The sequence below is a fragment of the Boleophthalmus pectinirostris genome, unplaced genomic scaffold (assembly GCF_026225935.1).
Source record: "Boleophthalmus pectinirostris isolate CB_2022bp ecotype Guang Dong unplaced genomic scaffold, ASM2622593v1 HiC_scaffold_23, whole genome shotgun sequence".
Classification (NCBI taxonomy): Eukaryota; Metazoa; Chordata; class Actinopteri; order Gobiiformes; family Gobiidae; genus Boleophthalmus; species Boleophthalmus pectinirostris.
Genome location: NW_026571207.1, coordinates 11,551,921 through 11,578,102, shown reverse-complemented (window position 1 = coordinate 11,578,102; position 26,182 = coordinate 11,551,921). Strand labels below are relative to the sequence as shown.

General features: G+C 38.3%; 1 protein-coding gene across 1 annotated transcript in view; it reads left to right on the top strand.

The window, feature by feature from the left end:
* fstl5 (follistatin-like 5) overlaps nt 1-26,182 on the top strand; it is a 531,686-nt gene that overhangs the window by 390,677 nt on the left and 114,827 nt on the right. Inside the window, exons 10-11 of the mRNA XM_055159513.1 lie at nt 21,487-21,648; nt 24,054-24,188. Of these exons, the coding sequence (XP_055015488.1) occupies nt 21,487-21,648; nt 24,054-24,188 (297 nt within the window). The remainder of the gene's footprint in view (nt 1-21,486; nt 21,649-24,053; nt 24,189-26,182) is intronic.

The following is a 26,182-nucleotide window of genomic DNA, read 5'->3' as shown; positions in this document are numbered from 1 at the left end:
ATTTTAGAAAAAATATCTCTGGAAATTATCTTGCGACCCCCCAGCCCCTTCCCCGCGACCCCCACTTTGGGAACCACTGTTAACTAAATTGTTGATTCAACTGACTTAAAGGTGCACTGTGTAAATTTTCTGGAGGGGGTCTGCAACCTGTTTGTCTCCATGGAGATGTTGATGCTTTATTTTAAATTGTCCACAGAACGGTATTAAACTAATCTGTTTTTATTGCTCAAAATATCGTAAAAAGCATTCATTCTTACTGTGAGTGGGGTCGCCTCTCCACAAATCTGACCTGCAATTTGTCAAGTCTCCGTCGAGATTCATATAATTATGGCCAGACTGTGTAACATTGTAGACACATCTCTATGGAGACAAGCAGGTGACGGCAGACAAGTTATACAGTACCCCGTTAAAAGAGAAAAGTGCAATCTTTCTATCTATTTCAGTCTAATGGGGTGTTCCACAAGGTAATGTTTTGGACCCATTTTTGTTTAAATAAGTAGTCTCATATTTAACTTAGAGTATTCTTCTCTACTTAAAACACATCATTTTAGCGCTGACAATATATTTCAACGTATAGGTCTATGAGAAAAAAAAAACTTTTAAATCAATCATTGTTTTGTTTTGTTTTTTTCACATTGCTGTACTCCACTACATTTTTAAACAGGACAGAACAGTGAAAGTAAGGCTAAGTTTTTTTTTTTTTAACATGTTCATCATTTGAGCAAACAAAAATATACAAATTAAAAAAGCAAGGAAAAAAAAAACAATGGATTCAGTTGTTTCTTTTGAACAAAATGTTTATCAAAATCACTACATTTGAAGCTTTATTCGATCTCAGACTTCGTGAAAAATACTTTTTAGTTTTAAGTACATTTTTAAACTACTTAAAGTACTTAAGACTTACTCAAGTAGTTTTTTCATGTGATACTTTCACTATTACTTGAATTTATTTCTGCCAGTATCTGTGTTTTTACTTCAGTAACAAAATCTAGTATTTCTTCAACCCTGTTCTGCTTCTGTCCTGATTCTTGTATTGGTTCAGTATAAAAATGCATAAAAGAAAAAGACTCGGTTCTTTTTAAAAAATTCATCTAACCGTACACATGAAGGAAGTGTTGAAAAATAACTGACTCCTTCACTAACGTCACATCACTAAGAAAAATGTGACTTAACAAAATTTTCAATTAGCAGACCATCCTAATTGCTAATGAATCTTGCTTTATGAAGATTACTCTACTGTTTTTTAATGACTGACTTAAAAAAATGACCGAACACTATTCTCTTCCAGTGTCGCATTCATTAGCATTCCTGGACAAGTTCACGTGGAGGTTAATTACAATGATATAGACTGCTTTACGAGCTTTTCTGCACTAACCCCAGCAGGCTTTTTAAACCCACTATTCTGTTTATGGAAATAGTGAACCTCTTGGGTGCGGGGTCTACTGGTAATTGATATAGAAGCTCCAGTCTGACCTTTTTACCACAGAATATGAATTTTCCATTTAAAGTCTGGCTCATGTCTCTGGAGAGCAGCCATCACTCTGGCATAGCAAGTCCTCAAACTCAATTAGGGCCAACAGGACGAATGGAGATTTTAGCTTCTGTGAAAATGTATTTGTGCTATAGATGTATGAGCACAAATTAAAAATGGAAAATGTTTGCGAAATGTGGCATGTAACTAAAAGAAAAGAGAAAAAAAGTTGTGTTGTTTTGGTGTAGAGACTGCAGCCGTTGATGTTGTATACACTATAAGCATTAAAGGTGCATTGTGTAACTTTTCTAGAGGAGGGTTCTTTAAATCTTTCATAAATTCAATGAAAGTTTTGGAAAAGTCATGGAATTTTAGTATTTCTTTCACGCAACTACAGCGTTCTGTTAAGTTATCATTAGGCTATTATGATTATTTCTGAAGGTTCGCGCCTTTTGTCTAAAAGAGACGACAATAAATGCTCTGACAGAATTTTGAATGTTAAAAAATTATAATTCCAAACCATAATGTGAGTGGAAAGGATTAACGTTTCATATTTAGCCCTAAAAATCTGATCAATTCTAAACCCTAAAGTCATGGAAAATTCACTTAAGGTCATGAACAAGTCATGGAAAAGTGTGAAATTTTGTCAGTGAAAAAGAGTGGGAACCCTGGGTATTAAACCTTTCCAACTTCATGGAGACCAAACCGGACCAAGTTACAGGTCAGATCTGTGGAGAGGTGATCCCGCTCACAGTCAGAATACTGTTTTTCTGGGTATTTTTGAACTATAAACCTATTTATATAAGGTGAAGCTGTTTAATCCCATACTGTGGAACATTCCAGGCAGAGCAGTGACATATCTGTAGAAACAAGCAGGCGCTACATAGTGTACCTTTACGCAATATTGGTTTAGACAAAGCAACGCAAGTTTATTTCTATAGCATAATTTGTACAACGGAGTAATTCAAAGTGTGTTATAGAATAGAAAAGCTGGTTTGTCTTCATGGAGATGTTAATGCTTTGGTTTAATTGTCCACAGTACGGCATTAAATTAATCTGTCTTGCATTTACAGTATTCAACTACAGATTATTGCTCAAAAATATCATAAAAAAATATTCTTACAGTGAGTGGGGTCGCCTCTCCACAGATCTAACCTGTAATTTGGCTTGCACATCTCCAAGGAGATTCTTAAGTGTATACTGTGGAACACTGGTGAATGGGTGACAGACACAGTGCATCATTAAAAGAGAAAAGGGCAGTTTTTCTATTTGAATCTAGTGGGGTGTTCCACAAGGCAATGTTTTGGGCCCATTTTTGTTTGTACAAGCTAGTCACTGAACTGAATATCCTTCTTTACATCTTAAAAACTTAAAAAATGTGAGTGTATTATTTGGATAAAAATGAAAATATGATTAATTTTCAGTTTAATTTCATAATACACATTTATTAAACAGTTTTATTTGTGATCAGAAGTCCTATCCACTGACACGATATGTTCTGTAACAAAAAAACAAAACAATACCAACTCATTGTTTTTCTTTCTTTTTTCCCTAAATATTTATTAGCTGTGTATTTTCTTATTTGTCAATATTTTACGGCTGCAGCTACAATCAATAGCATCCAATTTACACCGTAGTCCACTCCACTTCCCACTTCAGCTCTGAACAAATTGCTGTCTGGGTTAAATTAATGAAAGCTTGAGTTTAATCATCAAAGAACAAGAAGCTATTTTGTATCTGGGAAAACATATTTAGCTTTCTGCGCAGGAAAGACTCTGCTCATTTCGAGAATCTCATTTGAGTTACAAGTGATTCTAAATCTCAATCTATTGGTGAAGCGGGGTTGATGCTAATCTCGTGTTAGGATGTAGAGGCAGCTGCAACTCTTCAGGCAAAACTGATAGCGGATTTTGATAAGAGTTCGAGGACGTGGTTTAACTGGCTCATGGAAGTTCTTGGGTATGAAATTAAATTAATCAGAGCAGGCTTGGAGAATACGAGAATTTGGCATTGTCAGTTACAATTTTGGGTTCATCAGCCTTAGTCATTTTGTCTGCTGAAATCTGAATAATTGTTGGCATCTGTTTTCCTTTTTTTCTACTCTTGTGTTGCAATATTGGTCACACATTTTAGCACATTTCAGCATTTTAAAGTTTTAACGAGGTTTTGTTTTTTTCCAATGTTGTAAAGAAAAGAGTTTTGGCTAGAAGTTAGGAATGCTGGAATGAGACATCAGCGCTGAGATTCAACAAAAGTTGCATTGTACGCCTTTAAGTATCCAGTTTTAATTTAAAGTTTCTTGATATTTTGCAACATCAGCATTCCCTGGGGGTGTGACGCTAACAGGAAACGCTAATCTGTTAAAAGTTCTGTTAATTAGGGCTTTATTTTAACACAATTTGAGCAGAAAGAGCTGACTTGGTTGGAGCTACAATAGGTGATTTTTTTTCTTCTTCTTCTGTATTTCAATACATGCTACAAATTTTCTCACATTGCAGAATTAAGCTTTAACTATTTTATTTTTTCCAGTGTTGTCAACAATAGATTTTTTTGGCAAGCCTTTCCATTTTGATTAGGGATGCTGGTATTGGATATTAGTTAGACTTAATCTGAGATCTGTTTTTCTAGGTATTTTTGAGCTATAAAAGCACTTGTAATTGAGTAAATGTAAGGTAGAGCTGTTTAATGGTCACATTTTTATGTAGCACTTTCCCACCTTCAAGGCACTCAAAGCGCTTTACAACAAGGAACCACTCACCCATTCACACATTCATTCATACACCAGTGTACGTAGACACTAGGTGCAAGGTGGGATAAGTGTCTTGCCCAAGGACACAACAACAACATTCATCTGTGGGAGCTAGAATCGCACCAGCCAACCTGTGGGTTAGCGGATGTGATCGCTCAACCAGTAATGTTTATGTCAAGAGTGGGATTCAAACCACGATTCTTCGGATCAGTGGACAAACGCTCTACCAGCTGAGTTACATGTATTATCATCATCATCATCTTCATCTTCATTATTTGTCCCAAAACCAAAATGAAAAAAACGGATAAAGATTAGTTTTTTCAGTTTTCGACTTTCTGTTTAAATGAAAAATGGAGAAAAAAACTGACCTGGTTTAGTTCTGGTTTAGACCTGGTTTAGACCTGGTTCGGTCCTGGTTCAGTCCTGGTTCAGTCCTGGTTTAGTCCTCCTAGTTCAGTTTTGGAATCAATCTTGGTTCAGTCCGTATGTGGCGTAAAAGTCCAGCATCACAGTTTAAGTCATAGAAACGGGAAACGGGTTTTGGTGAAAAAATAATGAAGAAAATATTTTTTTTATTTTATTTTATTTATTTATTTATTTTTTTCTTATTTTTGGTTTTATTTTGAGAAACTAATGAACTAATGGCACACAGATTCTACTGTTGCCCCAATTTAATGTCATACTGTGGTACACTTTGGGCAGAGCAAAGAATTTGATGGACCCTCCACCATAAAAGTTCCACTGTGAACCACCTGCCGTTTATAATATAGTGCTGCTTTTATGACTCAGAATATGACTAATGTATAGTTAATGTCTTGAGTGCTGATTATAATGGTGCCTGATAATGGACTCTGATTGATGTTTCACCTGAGTAGTGCCACTTTAGTTGTTGATTCTACCAGTTATAACTAGACACTTGAACACATCGCATTAGACTTGGCATACATTTGACCTATTTGTTAAAGAAAATACATGTACAAAATGAACTTTGAGCTTTTACACTTAGTAACTGGGAACACATAACATATTTAGATCATCATGTTACCATTTGTTGTTTTGAAAAGGCTATATTCACCAAACAAAATACTGTATATAAAAATATAGTTTGGCAAAAGGTGAAATTTAGTTTGTCAGCTGGACAAAAGTTTATTTGGTCGAATATGTTTGGCAGCTCATCCAAGCTGCTTCTTCAGTTCTGGTCAGACGCTGGTGGACACTACATTATATTTACCTGAAGGGAGGAGCTAACTACACTGAAACTACTCTGAAACTAACACACCTACTTGTTTACAGTTTCTGTCAATTAGCTAGGCCTATTGAACTGTACTATGTGTGGGGTTATATTAGCATAATCATTCAGTACCAATTTGGAGGTTTCACTCCTCTGGGCCTGACTTGGCTATCTCTGTTGTTCTTTGTTTGTTTTGATTTAGGTTTGTGGATGGAGTTATAAATAGGAGATAGATGGTGTTTAGAAACAGAGGACTCAGACAAGATTCAGACCCATTTCTAGAAATGGAGGACTGTAAACAAGTGTGTGTGTTAGTTTCATAGTAGTTTCAGTGTAGTTAGCTCCTCCCTTTAGACAGATATAAGGAAGTATCCATCAGCATTTTGACCAGAACTGAAGAAGCAGCTTAGCCTGATTCATCAGCCGTCTGACCTCGCATCCTTATATTTTGTTCGCTCAACAGTATTCGGGTACTTTTTTATTTAACCAATCGCTGCTATTTGGTCGTAACATATGTAATGAGCACTTAACGAGGCTAACCGGTATATTAAGCTTTTCTCAAATCCCATAGGAAAAAGGACATTAACATCTTTCCCCCTGAGGAAATTTACCAAACATTCTCTTTATTCCGGCTTTAAATCCTCAATCTTGGGAATCGTTAACAACACAAAATGTATGGCTCTTTTTTGATTGGCTGGTGCCCGAACTTGCACTTCCGGGGTTTTTGCGAACTAGAAGCAGCTTGGATGAGCTGCGAAACATATTTGACCAAATAAACTTTTGTCCAGTTGACAAACCGAATTCCTCCTTTTGCCATGGATTCTACCTGGACGACTGAGGGGTTTTACACACAAAAATGGAGTTTGTCTTTGGATTTGACACCGTTCACTGTGGTGCTTCCTGGTTACGTTGGCTGTGGGCGGAGTTGTGGAGAAGATGTTTGGTCTCTTAAATCTAACACAAAGAAGGATTTGAATAGTGGCCATGAGAAATTGCAAGAATGTTCACAAACAATTCAGAAAACCACTTCATGTGTTTTTGATGAGGCAACAACGTTATAACGGTAGAAAGCTCCAACATGTCGATTTAGCATAATACCCTCTTTAAAGGTACATTGCTTAACATTTCTTGTGGAGGGCCGCCACCTGCTTGCCTTCATGAAGATGGTGTTGCTTTGTCTAGAATGTTCCTCAGTAAAAATTATCAAAGGATGTCAACTACAGGCTACATTACAGGTCAGATCTGTGGAGAGGCAACCAACAAATTCACAGAGAGACTGACAGTATGAAACATTCCAGGCAAAGCAATAACACCTCCATAGAGACAAGCAGGTGACAGACTCTCCACCAGAAAAGTTATGCAGTGCACCTTTAAGCCTATTATAATATTGTTCCCTCATTTATTTATCTTCATTTACACTTGTTTCATTAATCCAGTTTACAAGCCTCAGAAAACACTCCTCAGATTGTGACGTCAGAGGTAGAAATCTTTGCACGTTTTTTAGTCCATAAATCATTGCCAGACTCGTTCTGAGCACTTCTGTCACTAAATTGTGTTCATTACAACAGCGTCAGCATTAGCAGACCAGACCATGTTGCATAATGGATGGTTTTTGGCTATTTTCCCCATGGTAAATCCCTCTGTTGCCAGTAAATTGGTTCCAGCAAATACAAATGAAAGCAAGAAGAGCATTATAGTTTAAAGGTGCATTGTGTAACTTTTCTGGTGGAGGTTCTGTTTCCATAGCGATTTTAATGCTCAGGGTTCCCAGGGTCAGAAATCCTGGAAAAGTCATGGAAATTGAAAATGTCATTTTCCAGACCGGGAAAAGTCATAGAAATTTGTAAATTCAATGAAAGTTTTGGAAAAGTCTTTCACACAGTTACAGTGTTCTGCTAAGTTCTCATTAGGCTTTTACGATTATTTCCAAATGTATGCGCCTTTTGTTTAAAAGAGACGATAATAAATGCACTGATAGTATTTAGAATGTTAAAAAACTATAATACCAAACCATAAGGTGAGTGGAAAGGGTTAAAATATTCATATTTAGCCCTAAAAGTATGATCAATTCTACACATGTAGGTGCCGTAAAGTCGTGGAAAATTCACTTTTCCATGACAAAATTTCACAAAGTTTTGAAATTTTGTCAGTGAAAAAGAGTGGGAACCCTAAATGCTTTGTGTGAAATGTTCCGCTGTAGCATAATTTATTTTTATTTTTTTAATCTTGCAATTATTCAATTTTATTGCTTAAAAAACATGAGCAGGTTTTGCTTTTCCACAGATCTGATGTGTAACTTGACTTGGTGGTGTCACTTCTTTGACTCCGTGGATATACTGTAGGCTACATTTACACTGCAGGCCAAATCTGATTTTTTAAACCCCCTGATCAGACTTTTTAAAGTCAGTGTGAACCTTATTTGTATGCAGTCATAAATCCGCTCTGTATCCAATCTGAACATTCATGTCACATTCATGTGATCGACACGTCATCCACAGTGTTGTAGCACCTGTTGTGAGCCAGCACAGCCCAATAGTACACGCCCACAGACGATATGTTTTCATGTGCTGTCCGGATGCCCTCCCACGCTCTCGCTCTCCGCGGCACAGGGCAGCCGTCGCCCACTCCCTGTATCGGCTCAACGCTGCTCTACATTACAGTTTGATCTGTATCTCTACAAAAGAATATCCACAGGAGGCTGTTTACTGCACAGTCCTGATGTGTGTTTTCTTACCCTGTCTGCTGTCCTAATGCTGTGAATGCTTTGTGTCACCGACTACATTTCATTTCGTGACAAAAATAATCCGATTGTGCCGCTTTGGTTAGTTTATAAAGTTAGTGGCCAGTACTATCAGAGGTACCGCTCTAAACGGAGACATGGAGCAGGAGAGACGGGGAGCGGGAGACACGGAGGCAGTAGCGCTAAGTTAGACCCACGCTTTGATTATGAGCTTGGGGCTGGGACAGATAACATATAACTTAAAAAAGCCACAATTGTACCAGCACCGAGACGACTCTGGGCTGGGGAAATGTTCAAATGTTCTCAAAACACAGCATGTTGCGTGTGGTGCTGTGTCTTTGGTGCGCATGTGGGTTGCTTTTTCCATCTGAAAAGTTCCACAAAGATGCCAAAGCAAGTTTTATGGCAAGTAACAATACAAAGAATGCATAGTATGTGTCCTTTGAAATATCTTTACCTATTACTAAAGAAAAAAAAAACTTGCAATACCATTTTATCTCCCCTTCTCTCCATCCTTTTGTCCAAATCTCCCTCATGGCTCTTTCCCCCCACTGAGTCGTGGAGAACGTATTATTCCTTCTTTTTCCAGCCAAACTCCACTTCTGCACACTCCACCAATGTGCATGTGCAAACTCAATTCCGGCGTGAAAATCAGCATTTCCTCTGGTCCCGCACGGTGAAAATGAAAGGAGAAAGGGAGAGATAGAGAGAGAAAGAGAGAAAGAAAGCGTGGGCTGTCAGTCCTCTCCTCTCCAAAAACTCATTTCAGTGATGTGATGTGAGGAGCGCTGCGTTCTTGGACCACAGTGAAGGCTGACAGCTCCATACTGGTCCCCTCTCAGTCGTCAATCACTCAAAATGACTCCCTTAGAGCAGACAGAAGGTGGTACACAAGTACAGGGGTGCCTATCCAATGAATGTATTATTACTTCAAAATAATATTACTCAAGTAAACACAAGCACCAAGAAAAGAAGAAAATGGTGGAAACTACACAAAGAAACTACTACTTTTTTTGATTTGTATGTTTGTGTGTTTTGATTTTAGTTCTGGTTTAGACCTGGTTTTAGTCCTGATTTTACTCCCGGTTTAGTCCTGGTTTTAGTCCTGATTTTAGTCCTGGTTTAGACCTGATTTAGTCCCCCCAGGGGAGGTAAGGATCTCCTATTGAAAACCTCTGTCCTACAGTATGTTATTAATCTTATCTATCTCCATGTAGACAAGATTAGACAGAGTTACAGGTCAGATCTGTGGAAAGGAGATCTTGCTTATAGAAGGAATGTTTTTTTGGTTTTTTTTACCCCAAGGTATTTTTGAGCAATCAGTTTAATGCCATAGTTGTGAACATTCCAGGTAGAGCAATAACATCACCATGGAGACAGACACTCCATCAAAGAAGTTACCCAGTGTACCTTTAAAGATCATGCATCAAAATATTTCCCTCTTTGTAAAAATCTGTTTTGTAAGAACAAAAGTGACATTTGTGTCGTATTACGAACTATTTTACCAGAAACTCGTGCTCGGTATGTTTGGGGGACCCTCCTCAAGTTACATTGTGCAGCTTTAAGTATCCAATTTTAATTTATATTTTATTGAGTAAAAAGGACAAACACATTTAAGGAAACTGTATTTGGCTGTGTCCACTTTTTTAAAATAATGTGTCTCTTAACCAAGGACACTTGCCTCATCAGCCAGTCCTTTCTACATTCTGTTTGAATCCAGAAGGGACTGGAACCAGAGCCTAGAGCATGAAAAACCTCCAAAACCTCCAAACCTCCAAACTTGAAACGATCCAACCACAGCTGCCAGTTTGTTACCCGTGTCCCTCAAATGTGGAAGACATCTCCTCTCCTAAATTCTTATAACACTCAGAACAAAATATGCAATTTCTTTTACCTGAGATAAGTTTGATGCTTAGATTTTTGATTCTGCAAATATCTGCACTGTTTCTCAGCTCTTTATGTAGATTTTTCTCCTTTCAGCCATGTTTGTTTTTGACAAACAACTGAGAATGCATCTATTTGATTGGTTAATCCGCCTGTCAATTATGCCCTCTGAAATCAAGGAGACAGGACATGGCTCCAGATCCACTCGTCTTTGTAAAGTTTTTTCAAAGTGTGTCGTTCTGGCTCGTCGGGTAACAAGGACACAGAAATAAGAGAAACTGCAGTGTTACGCACAGAAAAAGAGGAGAAGAGAAATTTTGAATTGAAGCAGAAATACAAACTCAAACTAGATTGTAAAAATAGAATCTGCACAACACTGCTTTTGCTTGGACAGGAATGGAACTGACAACCATCTGCTTTCGAGACAAACTCTTATACCAAACTCTTATAAGCCCTTCTGCCCTTACTGTTTAAAAAGTTTCTCAAAATATATTGTCCAAATCCTGTCAACAAAACCTGGACAGCCACACATCACCTCCCCAGCTCTGGTCAGGAAGATTTAGCACTAAGCCAAGAAGCAGCGGCTACAACTCTTCAATCAAACAGGAGTCGGGATGGAAACAGGCGAGAAAGAGAAAAAAAAGTAAGTTGTATTCCTCAATGATTGGCCCGTAAGAAGGAACAGAAAGGCGCCTAGAGAAAACTGAAATAGAACATGTGTGGGCCCTGACACACTCTCAGGTACAAACAGCGGGAGGTAGAACATTGTCATTGTCAATGCAAGATCACCTGGTGTCTGATTCAATACTGACAGCCTCCAGCGAGACAAACTATAGTCCTGTTCTACATAGCCTCTGATATCTGAAGAATAACTGTGAAAAATGGCTAGTATAACAGATGTATTTGACCAATTCAATCTAAAACAAGCAGGATTATAGGCAAAATCCTCCAGCTAGGTACTCCTGACTGAGCTCATGAACTGGAGATGGGTCTTCTGGCGCTACATGCATTGTGGTTAGCTGTTGCTCCTTTAAATAATGGGTCAAATGCATATGACATATTTCTCTTACAGTATATTTTAAAGGGGACTTATGCAAACATATCATCATAAGCATTTAACAATATTTAAATAGTAGAGCTAAAGCTAGAGTGAAAGTGAACTTTATTGTCAATTCCACCGTGTAACAGACATTACATTACAAAAAAAAAAAAAAGTTTTCCCTGAACTCCAATGTGCAGTTAAAAAACTTAACACACACACACATAACACACACAGACATGAAATGTACGTAGATATCAATAATAAATAAAATAAACACAATATACAGACAGACAGACAAGGATATATACATTTCCACAAGAAGAATGAGGTAGTTATTTCTGATGTATATGAAGGTGCAATATCTAAAGTGCAGAGTTCTGGTATATATGAATGTATTAGGTTCTTATGGATATAGTGATTTTCATGTTCATGGAGTTTTCTTGAGTGCACTGATTAGCCTGGGGGCCTGTGGGAAGAAGCTGTTGCTGAGTCTAGTTGTGTTGCACCACATGCTGCGATAACGTATACCGGATGGTGGGAGGGAAAACGGACGGTTTAACTTCATGGAAACCGCCTGACCTCGCAGCATTAGGATTCATTCGCTCGATGGTAGGCAGGTCCTTTTTTTATTTAACCAATCACTGCTTTTTGGTCGAGACGTATGTAATGCGGCAGAATGTTCAGTGGTGTTCAAGTAATTGTCGGCTTCACAGCTCTTCCCTGATTGGCCGGTGCACAGGGTTCTTGCAAACCGTCTAGTGTATTCCGATTTCTGACCTAGTCGCTGGAGAGAATTTTATTATTATTTTTTTTTTTACATTGGACGATAAAGATTTCAATAGATTTTAATCAACGTCAGAGCAGAGAGCGCTTGTCTTTCAAACAGGGGAAACTCTTTACATTTTCATTCTTATCATGCTATTATTTAAGATATTGTAAGCTGCTTTTGATTATATTTGAAAATATAACTGTGATTGCACAATAACTGTGCTTTGCAAGTAAGAAAGTCAGGGGTAAACTCATAACAATTCGTCACAAACCAGGAAGACGTTTGGAAAGATACGATTACAACTTCCCAAGCCCACTTTTCTTCATCGACATGCCATTGTAGAGTTCCGTTATGTTCAGCTAATCAACAATTACAACCGTACGTCAGTGTTCATCATTTCCTCACTGACACACAACTCCGAGCGCACCGGGTACATGTGATTAGAAGAGATAAAGGTGCCAAATTCAAGATTTTTCCAAACAGCACATACGTATGCAGTTTTCATTTTACCGCTTATCACATTTACTTCAATGGGTTTTATCACAGTCGATTTTAACAGATCCATATTAGACAAGCCCATTGTCGGTAACTACACTGGAAGTTGTCATCACACGTTTCCAAATGTCTTCCTGGTTTGTGACGTAATGTGAATAGAGCTTACAGTGTTAGTCATATTTCAACTGATTCATATATGTCTGAGCAATCCTGTATTGACCTGGATTCAAGGTTTGAGTGTTCAGAAAACTGTTGTTTTGTAGAGTTTGAAAACCATATTTCAACAATAAAAACGCAAATGTAAGTCTACTGCTTGCTAAGATGAAATTTCACAGACCAATATTATGCTTTCTGACGAACAAAATTTCAAATAATGATCAATGTGTGTTATCATTTCCATAATCTACCCCAAAAGCACAATATTTCTTCTTCTTCACCTCAATTGAAATAGACTTAATGCATTCTGGACTTTTTAATTTTGACTCATCTAGTGACGCATTGGACACTTTAAATATCTGAATCCTTTCCTTATTTCAAGCCCATTATTGTTTCTTCAGGTCATCTTGTTTGAGAGAGGTGGCTGAGATGTGCTGGATTTTACCTCGTGGGTGAAGTCTGAAAGGTCTTGTCATGATCAAACGTACAAGCCGCAGAGTATCTACATTCGCAGTTCTTACATTGTTGAGTCTTCTTCTTTTCTGAGTTCCGAGTTTGTGGCATTCAGGCAAAAAGCTTTATCCATTGCGATTGCCAAAGATCAATTCAAGACTGCCCGTTTCTGAATTCAGATCTTTCTAGTGCACAAATGGGGCATCCAATGTCTTCAATCTTGCAATAAAATCTTGCATCTTTTACTGTTTAAACTGTAACTGTTTTTTGAATTCTCTCTCCAGTAAAAAAATCTGTTAATATTTTAGAAGAAAAAAAATCCACCATTTCAGTCCATTCTGATTGGATTTATAATTAGCTAAGTCTCATGGGCAATGTGATGACCAATTATGTGTTCAAATTAATCTTCAATTAATCTGGAGGTTGTGACTTGGGAAAATAGAAAGGCTAATATCAAGAGATAAAAAAGAGATTTCTGAAACCTTCATTGAAATAAAAGCAAACACTAGGCCCATTTGAATGAATCATATTTTTGCATCAGTATATGTGTGTTATTTAAGGTAATGTACCAGATTTAACTTAAGAACAGGACAGAAAAATAGCAGGTTTATTATAAATGTTTTGCAGTGGTCCAAAGTTATTCTACTTTATGCATTCTGACATTCATAAGCTTCACCACCATGAGACCAAAGTGGAGTTTCACCATGATGGTGAAGCTAACAACAACTACTGTATTTTTTGGACTATAACATGCACTGGATTATAACGTGTAATATCAATAATGTTGAATTCTCTCGTATATTTTCATACATAACTTGCACTGGATTATAAGGCGCCTTAAGCGAAACAAACGGACGACACTTGAGACTCGTGGTGTAACTCACCTAGTGTTGCCTCCCTGTCTTGGTGAATGTGTATTATGAATGTGAATGTGGGTGGATCATTAAAATATACATTGAGTAATAATGTGTTTATATTTATATATAAATATTTACTTATTCATAATATAAATGCATTTATTTATAATGAGTATGATGTCTGTAAAGTAAGGCAATATGTTAAGTAAATGCTGCTTCCCCCACCCCACCCCATCCCACCTCCTTTTGTCTGTTTTGTCTTACTATAAATTAAAAATGAAATATATGGGAAAAATGGGGTACATAATTGAAGACATAATGCAAAGTTGAGTTTGTTGAGCTTTCTGCCATGTTATACTGTTGTTCTCTCATCAAACACATGCCTGAAGAGCTTTTATGTGTCATCCGTGCATGTTTGAGTACTCTTGTGATCTCTCCCGGATCCTCTATATGGTTAGATGTACGAGCCTGTACACGACACCCCTGCTCCAGCAAGGCAATATAAATATTCAAAAGCAAGATAGAAAACAATGCACTACAACTTCACAAACCCGATGCGATGTGCAGTAGTTTCATTCTATCATTACATTTTTTTAACCTTGAATCATTTGTAATAAATTATTTGTCCTTTATGAATTAAGCCTTTAAGTCTTTATGCTTTGTTAAATTTACCTACATTTAACATATTATAGTATTGCCACACTTAACTTCCACTCTCTTCATTTCATTATTATAAACTTTCGTAATTATCTCCCAGTTCACCTTGGGACCACATAAACCATTTTAATTGTCCACCGCAGTCCGCATTCACCACAACACTGTTCAATGGGGCCATTCACAACATGCACTGGACTGGGAATAAAAATCACAATGAGCTGCTTCTCCACCAATTGACCTTAACTAAGTAATGACCTTGTATCGAGTTGTGTGGTGACCAATGGGAATAACTAGAGGATTTGTTGTTACAAGTCCCTGTATACGAAGCATCCTCCTTGAAGTGGGTGGCATTTGAAGTCAGATTGGTCCCGTGGAGATGGGTGGATATTTAAAGCTGACAGACAGATCGAAGCGAGCTAATACTATGCAAATGGCTGTAATGGTGTTCGGATTGGAAGAAATCAGATAAGTGGTCCAATCTGCGTCATTGTCCAGGGCAGAGGTTTAAGAAAGAGATGTGTAGGTGTGCATAGGAGATGTGTGAGAGCTAATCAGTTTATGGTATTTGTTGTTTGAATTTTATGTTCCTGTAACTGACTGTTTAGCTGAAAAATAGACTAACATAAAGTGAAGTGTTTTTATTGCACTAAAAAACATGCTTTCTTATTGTGAGCAGGCTTGCATCTCCACAAACCTGATTCTTATTTGATCTGTAGAAGCTTGTTTCTGCTTGTGTCGTTTGTTTGACTACAATAATCCACAGTTTGGCATAAAACGTATCTATCTCCATGGAGAAGGCTCTGAAGTATGGTCTTTGTATTTCTTTTGAAGCATGTAGGTGACAAGCAACTTTTTTTTTTTTTAGATGTTTACAATTCAACAGGAGGAAAAAAAATGTGCCCTCCAAGATCAATGAATTGGTGGTGGACTGGTAATTCTTCTGCACTGACCCATGTTGACCCATTGCTCTCCTGTGCCAGTATTATATTTGAAAATGAAAGAACCCATCTATTTATTTTAGGACAGTTTCCAGCGTTGCCAGTTTCATTGCTCAAACCTAAAAATGATCTGAATGGTCACTACCTAAACCCCAGCACCTTCAGCCAGTCATGAGTCAGTGCTAGTTCAGCCTCTGCAGCTCAGTGAGGAAATCCTGGAGGTTTTGCGCTTTCACATGAGACCTGTCCATTTACTGACACTGAGACAAACTTGTATGTGTCCTCCTATGTGCAGGTTAAGACACTGGCAACCCAGGTCAGTTTGTGATAGTAGGTAACCTTGCTCAGATGGATTCTAGCAATATTTATGAGGTCACAAACTCATCAGAATACCTCTTGGCAGGCTCCCGTTGGTGCAGTAGGGCTTGGCCACTGGTGGGCTGGAGACTGGACCAATGACAGAGCAGCATTGTGGTTTGGGTGCAAGCCAAAGGCGAAGCTCCCAAGTGAACTGAAACAAATTTGGCGACGCTGACTTATGTATTTTGGGCTATTTTTTGTTTGTGAAAACCTGCAGAGCGAGGCACTTTGTACATTTGAGGACAGGGAAGATGTCCGTGCTTTTTTATCGACTTAATTTAAGAAAAGTTAGATTTTTAGGTTTGTTGTAGACTGCAGGATTCATTTGAACGTCCTGATAGGGGCTAATTACTTTCAGTGAAAGTCACCCTAGATTAATCATGTTTACAACTCAGTCCAGAGAGCTACACACATATTAATCTGGCATGACCAAGTAAGATTGTAGTATCTTTTACAACAAAAAAATAAATCTATAATAGTACAGGCTGTATACAGTTGTTTTTAATACTTTTTGAATCCAAAACCCAGGAGGAGGGGATGTATACGGCTCACTCACCCACAGTCACCGGCACGGCTGAGGAGAGGCTCTGCTCAAGTGTAAAGCAGTCTGCTCCTGCCTGCTCCTGTCTGCTCCTGTCTGTGTCATCTTCAGCAACCAATAAAGAGGACAAAGCTGTGCAGGGCCACCTAGCCAACAGGGAGTCACACATGGCTGGATTTTTGCTCTCAGTGTCAGTCAGAGATATAAAAGGAGGTACTCTTCTGAACGCTTTATAATAGGGACCTTACATTGATTTACATTCATTTCCTGGATCCTAACCTGTCAACTTTTTTTTTTGCTACTAAACTCTGTATATCATTTTAGCTTTAATACCGCTGTCTACTTTTTTCCCAGTCCCTTTATGGCAAGTTTTTAGTCAAAGCAGTTAAAAAGTGAGTGTGCTGCCTCCATTGGCCACTGCAGTTTCAAGTACTACGTGACATTACACAGGACTGTCCTGCCCTGCAAATCACACTGTTCCTTAATCCGTGTATCATTCGTTCATTCATTTTTCAGTATAAAACCAAAAATAAGAAAATGAAAAAACAACAGTTTTCTTCATTATAAACCAAAACAAAAAAATGGAAAACGATTTGTTTTTTCAGTTTTCGATTTTGTGTTTAAATGAAGAATGGAAAAAATGGATAACGGCCGTTTCCACGACTTCCATGACTGCGATGTCGGACTTTTGTGCCACATACGGACTGAATCAGGACTAAAACTGGACTAAAACTGGACTAAACCAGTACTAAACCGTTTTCAGTCCTGGTCTGGTCCCGGTCTCAGTCAGGGTCTGGTCCCCGTCTCAGTTCTGGTCCTGTTCCCGGTCTCAATCCTGGTCTCAGTCCTGGTCTGATCCCGGACCTGGTTTAGTCCTGATTCAGTCCGTGTGCAGCGCAAAAGTCCGTCATCACAGTCACAAAAGTCGTGGGAAACGGGAAACGGCCGTTAATCATTTTTTCCATTATTCACTTAAACACAAAATCGAAAATCGTTTTGATTTTGAAGACAAATAATGAAGAAAACACTTGTTACTTCATTTTCTTATTTTTGGTTTTATACTGAAAAACGAACAAACAAATGAACGAACAAATGATACACAGATTTTCCTTATACCTCCAAACCCTGCATCCTCTCACTCTCTTCTTTGGTCCTCCAGGTACGGGACAGTTTATCAGCTCTATTTGACATGTGGTTGTGGGTGGAGTTTAGCCATTAGTCCCACTTTAATTGTGTAGAACTTGTTAGTTTTGTTTAAAAAAAATCAAAGCATGTCTTATCAAAAAGTGAAAATATTGGTGGATTTTAAAATACTAATTGTTTTGAGTGAGCTTTCAAAGTTTGTCTCCTTAAATCATAGTTAAAGTTTTCTCTTTCTTATTCCTCGACATTATTCACATCCAGTCTTTTGATATTTTTCACATTTGTAGGAGCGGGACTCAAAACAAGTTAGCCCCTGGCACTAAAATAAAACTAGAAAATTCGGAGCCAATGCATAAATACATATGATTATTCTATTTGTGTTATTGATTTATGCCGGCGTTCAGACTTGTAGACCTGTTTTGGTTTGTTTTTCTTGAGGGCAGACTGACGGAGTGGCAATCTGGGGTGACACTGATAGCCACAATATGAATTCATTACAAAACACTGCAAACATTTAACATGGGTTGAATTCAGAATGTTAATCCTGTTTATGGAGGATATTTTTACACTTGAAGTTGCACTTTGTACGTTTTCTGGTTGAAGGCGTCCCACATTTGTCTTCAAGGAGATGGAATATATATATTATATTATATGAAGAATGAGATGGTGTGTTTGTATTAGAGCCTGACGGATATGGATTTTTTTGCGGCCGATATGATACTGATGAAATGGGAATTGGAGGTGCAGATAATGGTATAAAAGCTGATATATTTAGTGATGTAAAAAATCACTATAAATCTTCAAGTGATTATAAAACTTAGGTCTGGCTTTACTGGATTTTATATTGAGTTTGTTTAGGCTAAATTTATTGTTACTCTGCCTCTTTACAGTTATATTTAAAGACAGTAGGTTGGCCTTATGGCATTTTTGCATCACATTCTAGCCAGTAAAGTAAGTAAACTACCACTATCAGCCTTTAGTGGTAAATGCGTGTGTGCCGCGGTTATCAATTACATGTGTAAATGCCAATAATGCACACGTCAATTCACAGCTCACTGACATATCAATGCAGGTCCAGTAACATGTGTACAGCCTCTAATGTCACCTTACACTAGGCCAATGTAAGAGAAAACAGGCTGTTTATGTGTGGGAGCTTACAGCAGCTAATCACTAACCAATGAGAAAGAACCAAAAGCAGCTTCAAAACCGACACATTTGTAACACTCACTGCCCACACAGGCTCCTCTCAGATCACAAGTCTTCACAGATAAGTGTCCTTTTAATCGTGACTCAAAAGGATCATCCATGAATATAAATATAATCCAGCATGTTGACAGCAGCGGCATGTGTGTGACATGACTCTGTGGGTGCGTTCAGGGGCAGCACGGCGTCATAGACACAGACAAATTACTCCGCAGATAAATATTGATGCGGGGCCACATATTAGGACATTTATCTCTCTGTAAATTGGATTAAATGGACATAATATAGAGAGTCTAAACCTTATAATGAGGTATAACATGCCCGTGTGGACTATCAGACTATTTAGACCGATTGCCGATATGTCTCCAAGTGCCCATATCGATCGGTAATATCAGCCAACCAATATACCGGTCGGGCCTAGTCTGTATCTCCATGGAGACTAGCAGATGATACCACCAGGCTAAGTTATAGGTCAGATCTGTGGAAAGGTGACTTCACTCAAGTGATAATGCATGATTTTCAAGGCATTTGAATACTTGAAATGGAATAAATGTAAGACAAGCATGTTAAAGGTGTGAAACATTCTATGCAGCAGTGGCGTAACCTCCACCAGAAAAGTACAGTGGGCCAACAGTCGCTCAGTTGGTAGAGTGTTTACCCAGTGATCTGAAGGTTGGCGGTTTGAATCCTATTCTCAACATAAGCATCACTGGGGGAGCAGTCAGATCCACTGATCCACAGGTTGGCGGCGCAATTCCAGTTTGAGCGATGCGATTATAGTTCATGGTTCATACTTTTTCTGTAACATATTTTTAGCTATAAAGTGGTACCACATTTTTCGTTTTTGCTGTGAAATAATGACATTTACTTCGTTTTTCCATGTTTGACTGTCTGTATCCTGTGTTTTCATCTGCAGCCAGACAAAAGGTTACATAAAATCAATGCATAACCAAGACCGATCGATAGTGTCCGAGCGGAGGTTCTGGCCTATATTTATCTGTTGTTTGACATGCAGCTTTAGCCTTAACCAACGCACTCACGGCTAAAAATACTCTGCTAGCCTTTTGACACTTACAACTTGGCTAAGTGCTCAAATCTGTAGTCCAGTCAAGTCATCAACTGTTGCGCAGTGTTTTATTGTACAATTTTGTTGGTGCAATCACAAATCATAATGCTGAAAATATACTAAAAAATCATACTTTGGCATCAATGTTTAAATGTGAATCCAGTAAATAGGCTACTTTTTGTAATCTTTTGTAACCTCCGCAACGCCAACACTACCTCGGGCGAATGAAAAAATTTGACTCTCTTCATTGATGCTGTTTAAGTTTCCATAATGACAGAGAAAATAGCTGTGTGTTAAAACAATTTTGTTAGCTGTCACATCTTACAGCAGGGGTGTCAAACTCATTTTGGTCCGGGGGCCGTATCCAACCTATTTTGATCCCAAAGGGGCCGGATCAGAAAACTCACAGCATATATACCCCAAAAATAGCAATAAGTTCAAAGATTTGTGCAGAGGAACCCAAATCTATTACAGAAATCTTTTTATAATTGATTAACTATTTCTCTCTAACAAAATATTATAATATTATGAACAACCTGAAACTTTAAGAAAAATACAATTTCAACACAATGTTTTAACATGAACTTGTATGCAAACAGGAATAAGTCCATTTTTCTTGTAAAATCCTGCACTCGACTCCCCTTTTCTCATTTTTGACATTTTTCTGATGAGGGTGTCACGGTCAACAGTCAAAATGATCGTCCTTTAAGAGCGTTTGGAAAGAGGCAAGTCTTCATATGTGCTGCTCTGGTGGGAGGGGCCACGCACAGAGACGCTGCTATGATAAACATCACAGAAAATTACCAATATTTTAATAGAAAATATAATTAAAATATTTTAGTAGAAAATCACCCGAGGGCCACATTAAAGGTCTTGGAGGGCCGGATCTGGCCCCCGGGCCGTATGTTTGACACCTGTGTCTTACAGCAAAAAGGTTCTTGGTTCAATTTCTGGGTTGCGGTTGCCTGGGCCTTGCATTTTGTATGGTTCTCCCTGTGTTTGGGTGGTTTCCTCAGGTTTTCCCCATTAAAATAAAGCATGCAGAGGTTATATATATTATATAATATATAATATATATATATATATATATATATATATATATATATTTATATATATTTTTTTTTTTCTGTACATTCTGGTGATATAGCGATTATACAACAGAGGGTTCTCCAAACCTGTATATCAGGAGCTACTGGTAGCTCTCCACCGCCTTCCAAGTAGCTCACCAAGGCATTTCTGAACTAGTAAAATCTGATTGATTAAACGTTTAGTACCATTCTTCATGTATCATTTTGATTTCTAACTTTGTACACTGATAAATGGATAATGGTTTATGTTTTATAGGCATCTAACTGTATTTCATCTAAGGCTTGCTGTGGCTTTTATATTTACTCAGTTTCTTGCTATCTCTCTCTGGTATTTTTGTTTTGTAAAAGTAGCCCACCAGAGGAAAAAGGTTGGAGACCCCTGATATAATGATTATATAAAACATCCCACAAGAGATTATTGTCTACCCTTTTTATCACAGTAAATTATATTATTGTTTCTTGTCCCATCCCTAGTTCCTTCAGTACTTTACTTTAAGTTATTTATATACCGCTCTATATTTATTGTTCTAAATATTGCTGTGTGCATTGTTTCCCCCTGTGGTTTCAGCGTCAAACCTCCCATGCCCATTTTCCTGCCATGTTTTAACTCCCGTCTTTTGCTCTTTCTCTGTGTGTTGTGCAGTCCCTCCAGTGATCCGGGTGTACCCAGAGAGCCAGGCCAGAGAACCAGGCGTCACAGCCAGTCTGAGGTGCCACGCTGAGGGCATCCCCAGCCCACAGCTCTCCTGGCTCAAGAACGGCATGGACATCTCCTCCAAGCTCTCCAAACAGCTCACCCTGCAAGGTACTCAGTCCACTGACCCACAGTTAGAAACAAGGACTAGCACTAAAATGGGACTTCAAACCATTGCACCTGATTTTTTCTGTCTTTGAAAAGTCTTCATTGTTTCCATCTATTTTTCCTAAAATGTCTGATTAAAATGATTCTCAATCCATACTCAATCTGTTCCTGAACCCTTTGAAGCACAGACAAATGGCTCTGTAGTTTTGCCGTCTGATCTACTCTACATTTTAAGTGGGGACAAGCTCTACACAGAGGAAAGTCAGATTTCAAATTCCACCTGATTTATTTGGGGTAAATATAAGAATATAGCTGGTGTCCCTGGGGATGATCTGAGAGACAGCAGTTTGAGCTTTTGTTGGGGCTTGACAATTCCCAAGTCAAAGCTGAAGCGGATCTTACTAAACAAGAAATTTAGAGACTTGTAATGAGGCAAAAAAAAAAAAAAAAAAAAAAAATCCAGGTTGAATTTATATAAAATTCCTATATTTTTGGGGGAGGTAGTAATTTTTTATTCGCAAGTTTAGAGTATAAACTGGTCCAGTCTGAAAATAAATGTATTACAGATTTCCATTAATGAGAAAGTACAGGTTTTAAAATATTTAAAACAAAACTAGTAGTTCATTTTAAATACTTTGAAGTGGTCCAAAGTTATTCCTCACTTAACTTATGCATTCAGAGCATCCTAATTATTCACTGCAATGCACTTTTCATAACTCTCGGAGACCAACTAGCAGGCTAACGCACACTTCCTAATTATCAACACTGGAATAGCTGTAGACAACATGCAGTGACATATTTTGACCCAAAGAGCTGCTTCTACAATCTATCTGTAGTGGGGCAAGATAAATGAGAAAAACACGGGTCTTGAATAGCCATTGCATTGATCTGGATGGTTTCAGATTCTAGAAAAGTGTAACTTTTCTGTTTGAACAGTCGCGTGTGAGATAAATACGTTTAATTACATACCTTTGAAAATTTGAGAGAAACAGTAACATCTCTATGGAGACAAGATTACGGTCTTTCAAGGAGATATTATATAATGCACCTTGAATTATTTATTTACTTTAATTATAGTGTATTGAACCAATCAAATCTTTCGAGAAGCATGGTTATCCCGCACAAATCCTACTCATTTTACAACAAATCAATGTTGTTAAAAAGGTTAAAGTGAAGAATAAGCACAAGGTAAAATAAGGATGCTCACTAGTATCAACTTTAGTCCTGTGAAGGTGTACTTATTTTAAAGGTGCACTATGTAACTTTTTGCTTGGGGGTCCGTCACCTGCTTGTTTTTATGGATATGTCATTGTCTCTGGAGTCTGGAATGTTCCACAGTATGAGATTTAACAGCTCTACCTTACATTTATTCAATTACAAGTGGTTTTATAGCTCAAAAACACAAAAGGCACAAAAGGAATTCTGACTGTGGGCAGGGCTCCCTCTCCACAGATCTGACCTGTAACTTGGTCTAGTCTGGTCTCCATGAAGATAAACTTTAGACTTCATAAGCATGACCTAACTGTGTGTTAAGATAAAAAAAAAATTGTACCTTTTTAAAAACTGTAAATCTACATACATTTACTTTAACAACACAGAGAAGTATGTGATAATGAAAGTAATGAAGGTATTTATTCCACAAGTTATTTCAAAGTTAGAAATCTCAATTAAGCTGAAAAAGTCAAATAAGCTGAATATAAATCATTTAAAAGTGCATTGTGTAACTTTTCTGGTGGAAGGTCCGTCAAACGCTTTTCTCCATGGAGATGTTATTCCTTTGCCTTTCTATCTTCATGGAGACCAAACCAGACCAAGTTTCTCGGTATTTTTGAGCTATAAAACCTATAATTAATGTCGTACTGTGGAACATTCCAGGCAGAACAATGACATATCCATAGAAAAAAGAACATGACAGGCCCCCAAACAAAAAGTGAATTGCTTGATCGAAATCCGAGCAATAGTGTGCTTTGTCCAGGTCTTTGCTAAAAGTGAACAACATCGATGGAATTTTTCAAAACTAATGTAATGGTGTCTCCTTTTATGGCCATATCTATTGCAGAACACCACTGAAACTGCTGCCCAGATTGTACTGCTAATTACCACTTATGCAATTACTGAAATATCCTTCGATTATCACCTCCCACTAAAGAAGTTCAAAGTGGATTCTTAAAAGCATTATTATATTTCTTTCTTTCTTTAGTCCTGCTTTTCAGGAGTTCTTTGACTTGAGAGTATGTTTTATTTTTATACATAAGTGCATAAGACTCATTTCAATAAAACATCATCGTCAACAGCAAATCTGGCCTATTTTAAGTTTCAAATTTTACTTAAGCTTTTGATGAACCCTCCTCCAGAATAGTTACACGATGCAACTCTGAGCCTAATTTGTATTTTGTTTTATTTTGCAGCCAATGGAAGTGAAGTGCACATCAGTAACGTTCATTTCGAGGACACAGGAGCGTACACGTGCATCGCGAAAAACTCGGCTGGAGTGGACGAGGACATCTCTTCTTTGTTTGTAGAGGACTCAGCGCGGAAGACACGTATGTATAAATCAGATATAAGCGCTCAGTCTTATGTATGTGTAAGCTGCACTATAACAGAGCTGGGCAAACGGAGGGTGTGTATGGGAGCTGAAGCAGACTGTTGTGAATAGTTGATGTGATTCAAGAGCCTCTGCACGGACAATAAGAGATACTAGTGTGTGTGTAGTGTCATTTATCTTTTTTTCTTGTTGATGTACAAAATGGATGGATGAAATATGAATTACAAAGATTATATTTTAAGCTTTTCTGGTGGAGGGTCGACCTGCTTGTCTGTAGCTTACCACAGTTTGGCAAGAAGGTTCTGGGTTCAACTCCTGGGCCTTTCTGTGCAGTTTCTTTGCATGTTTCGCTGTTTGTTTGGGTGGTTTCTTTAGGTTTTCTACATCAAACCAAAACATGCACAATAGTTCAAATCCTCCAGCTCTGGTAGTCCTGACGAGACCTAGCAATAGATAGATAATGGAGATGGGTTCCCAGCGCTCATTGCTCCTGACAGTTTGCTCCAGTGGCATTTAAGGATGGGTCAAATGCAGAGGACATATTTCCCCACGGAGACAGTGAAGTGTACCTCAAAGTATGGCATTAAACATATTCATCTCCCTGGAGGAGTCTGTGGCTTTGGGTTATAAAAACACCTGTAATGGAATAAATGCAAGACAGATTTAATGTCATACTGTGCAAGATTCCATCAAAGCAATTCTATCTTGATGGAGAAGCAGTTGGCGTATCCTCCAACAGAAAGGCTATATTTCTATAAACAGCCTCACAATGAACGTACAAGAACATAAAGGCGTAAATCATTATATGTAAGAAATATTGAAAAGCTTTGAATCTCAACGTGTGTTGTTTCAGCTCTGACAGACGCATGGGTGGTGCAGTTTCTATGTGGTGAACTTCCTGGCTAAAGGCTGAAGTTGGTGGTGCAAGGGTCTAGTCCAGTGGTCACATTCTCCCACTTAAGTACCATATTTTTCGGATTATAAAGCGCAATATCAATAATGTTGAATTCTCTCGTCTATTTTCACACATAAGGCACACCGATAAGTGAAACAAACGGATGACACTTGAGACTGATCCCTTGGTCCAGGCATTCACAATCTTTTGGCAGATCGTGGCTCCGTGTTGGCTCCCTGTCCTGGTGAATGTGTATTACTCCGCGAGGCTCCTGACTTCAGTAGCCGTAATGCTCAGACAATCCATCAACCAGTGCAGTTTCGTAGTAGAGCCCTGCACTCCTGCGGGACCCGGCACAGAACAATGCTGCACGGGACACATTTTGAAAGCTCATTGCGGGGGCGGGCGGGTGGTATGATAAAATGCAGTCTCACAAACTAAATATGAGTGTAAACTGGCTGGGCATCTCTGGTACTGCACTAAACTGGTTCAAGTCCGATGTAGAAGACAGGAAGTATTTTGTTGAAATTGGAAACTATGTCTCAAATCACATGGCCCTGACCTGTGGGGTGCCCCAGGGGTCGATCTTGGACCCCCTTTTGTTCAATCTCTCCATGCTGTCGTTAGGCCAGTTAATACGCAGCAATAATGTGTCCTACCACAATTATGCAGATGACACTCAGATCTATGTCTCACTGGCAGCAGGGGACTATGGACCAGTGGACTCACCCTGCCACTGCATCCAACAGATCAGTGTGTGGATGTGGGGAAGGGAATGAAAATTACAATTCTTTGCAGGTGCGGGCAGGAGCAGGACTGAAAATTCTATCCCGCGCAGACCTCTACTTACCAAAGTCATGCTAAAACATTTTGACAGATTTTTTAGCGCAGTTTTTAGCGCCGTGACCACATAAAATCAGTTCAAGGTCAATAAGCACAACCAGAATAAGGCGCACCAGATTATAAAGCGCACTGTCAATTTTTGAGAAAATTAAAGGATTTTAGGTGTGCCTTATCGTCCAAAAAATACGGTAGTTTATTCTTGTTTCTATGTTTTATATGTCATGGCTTTGAGTAAACACATTTACATACACTGG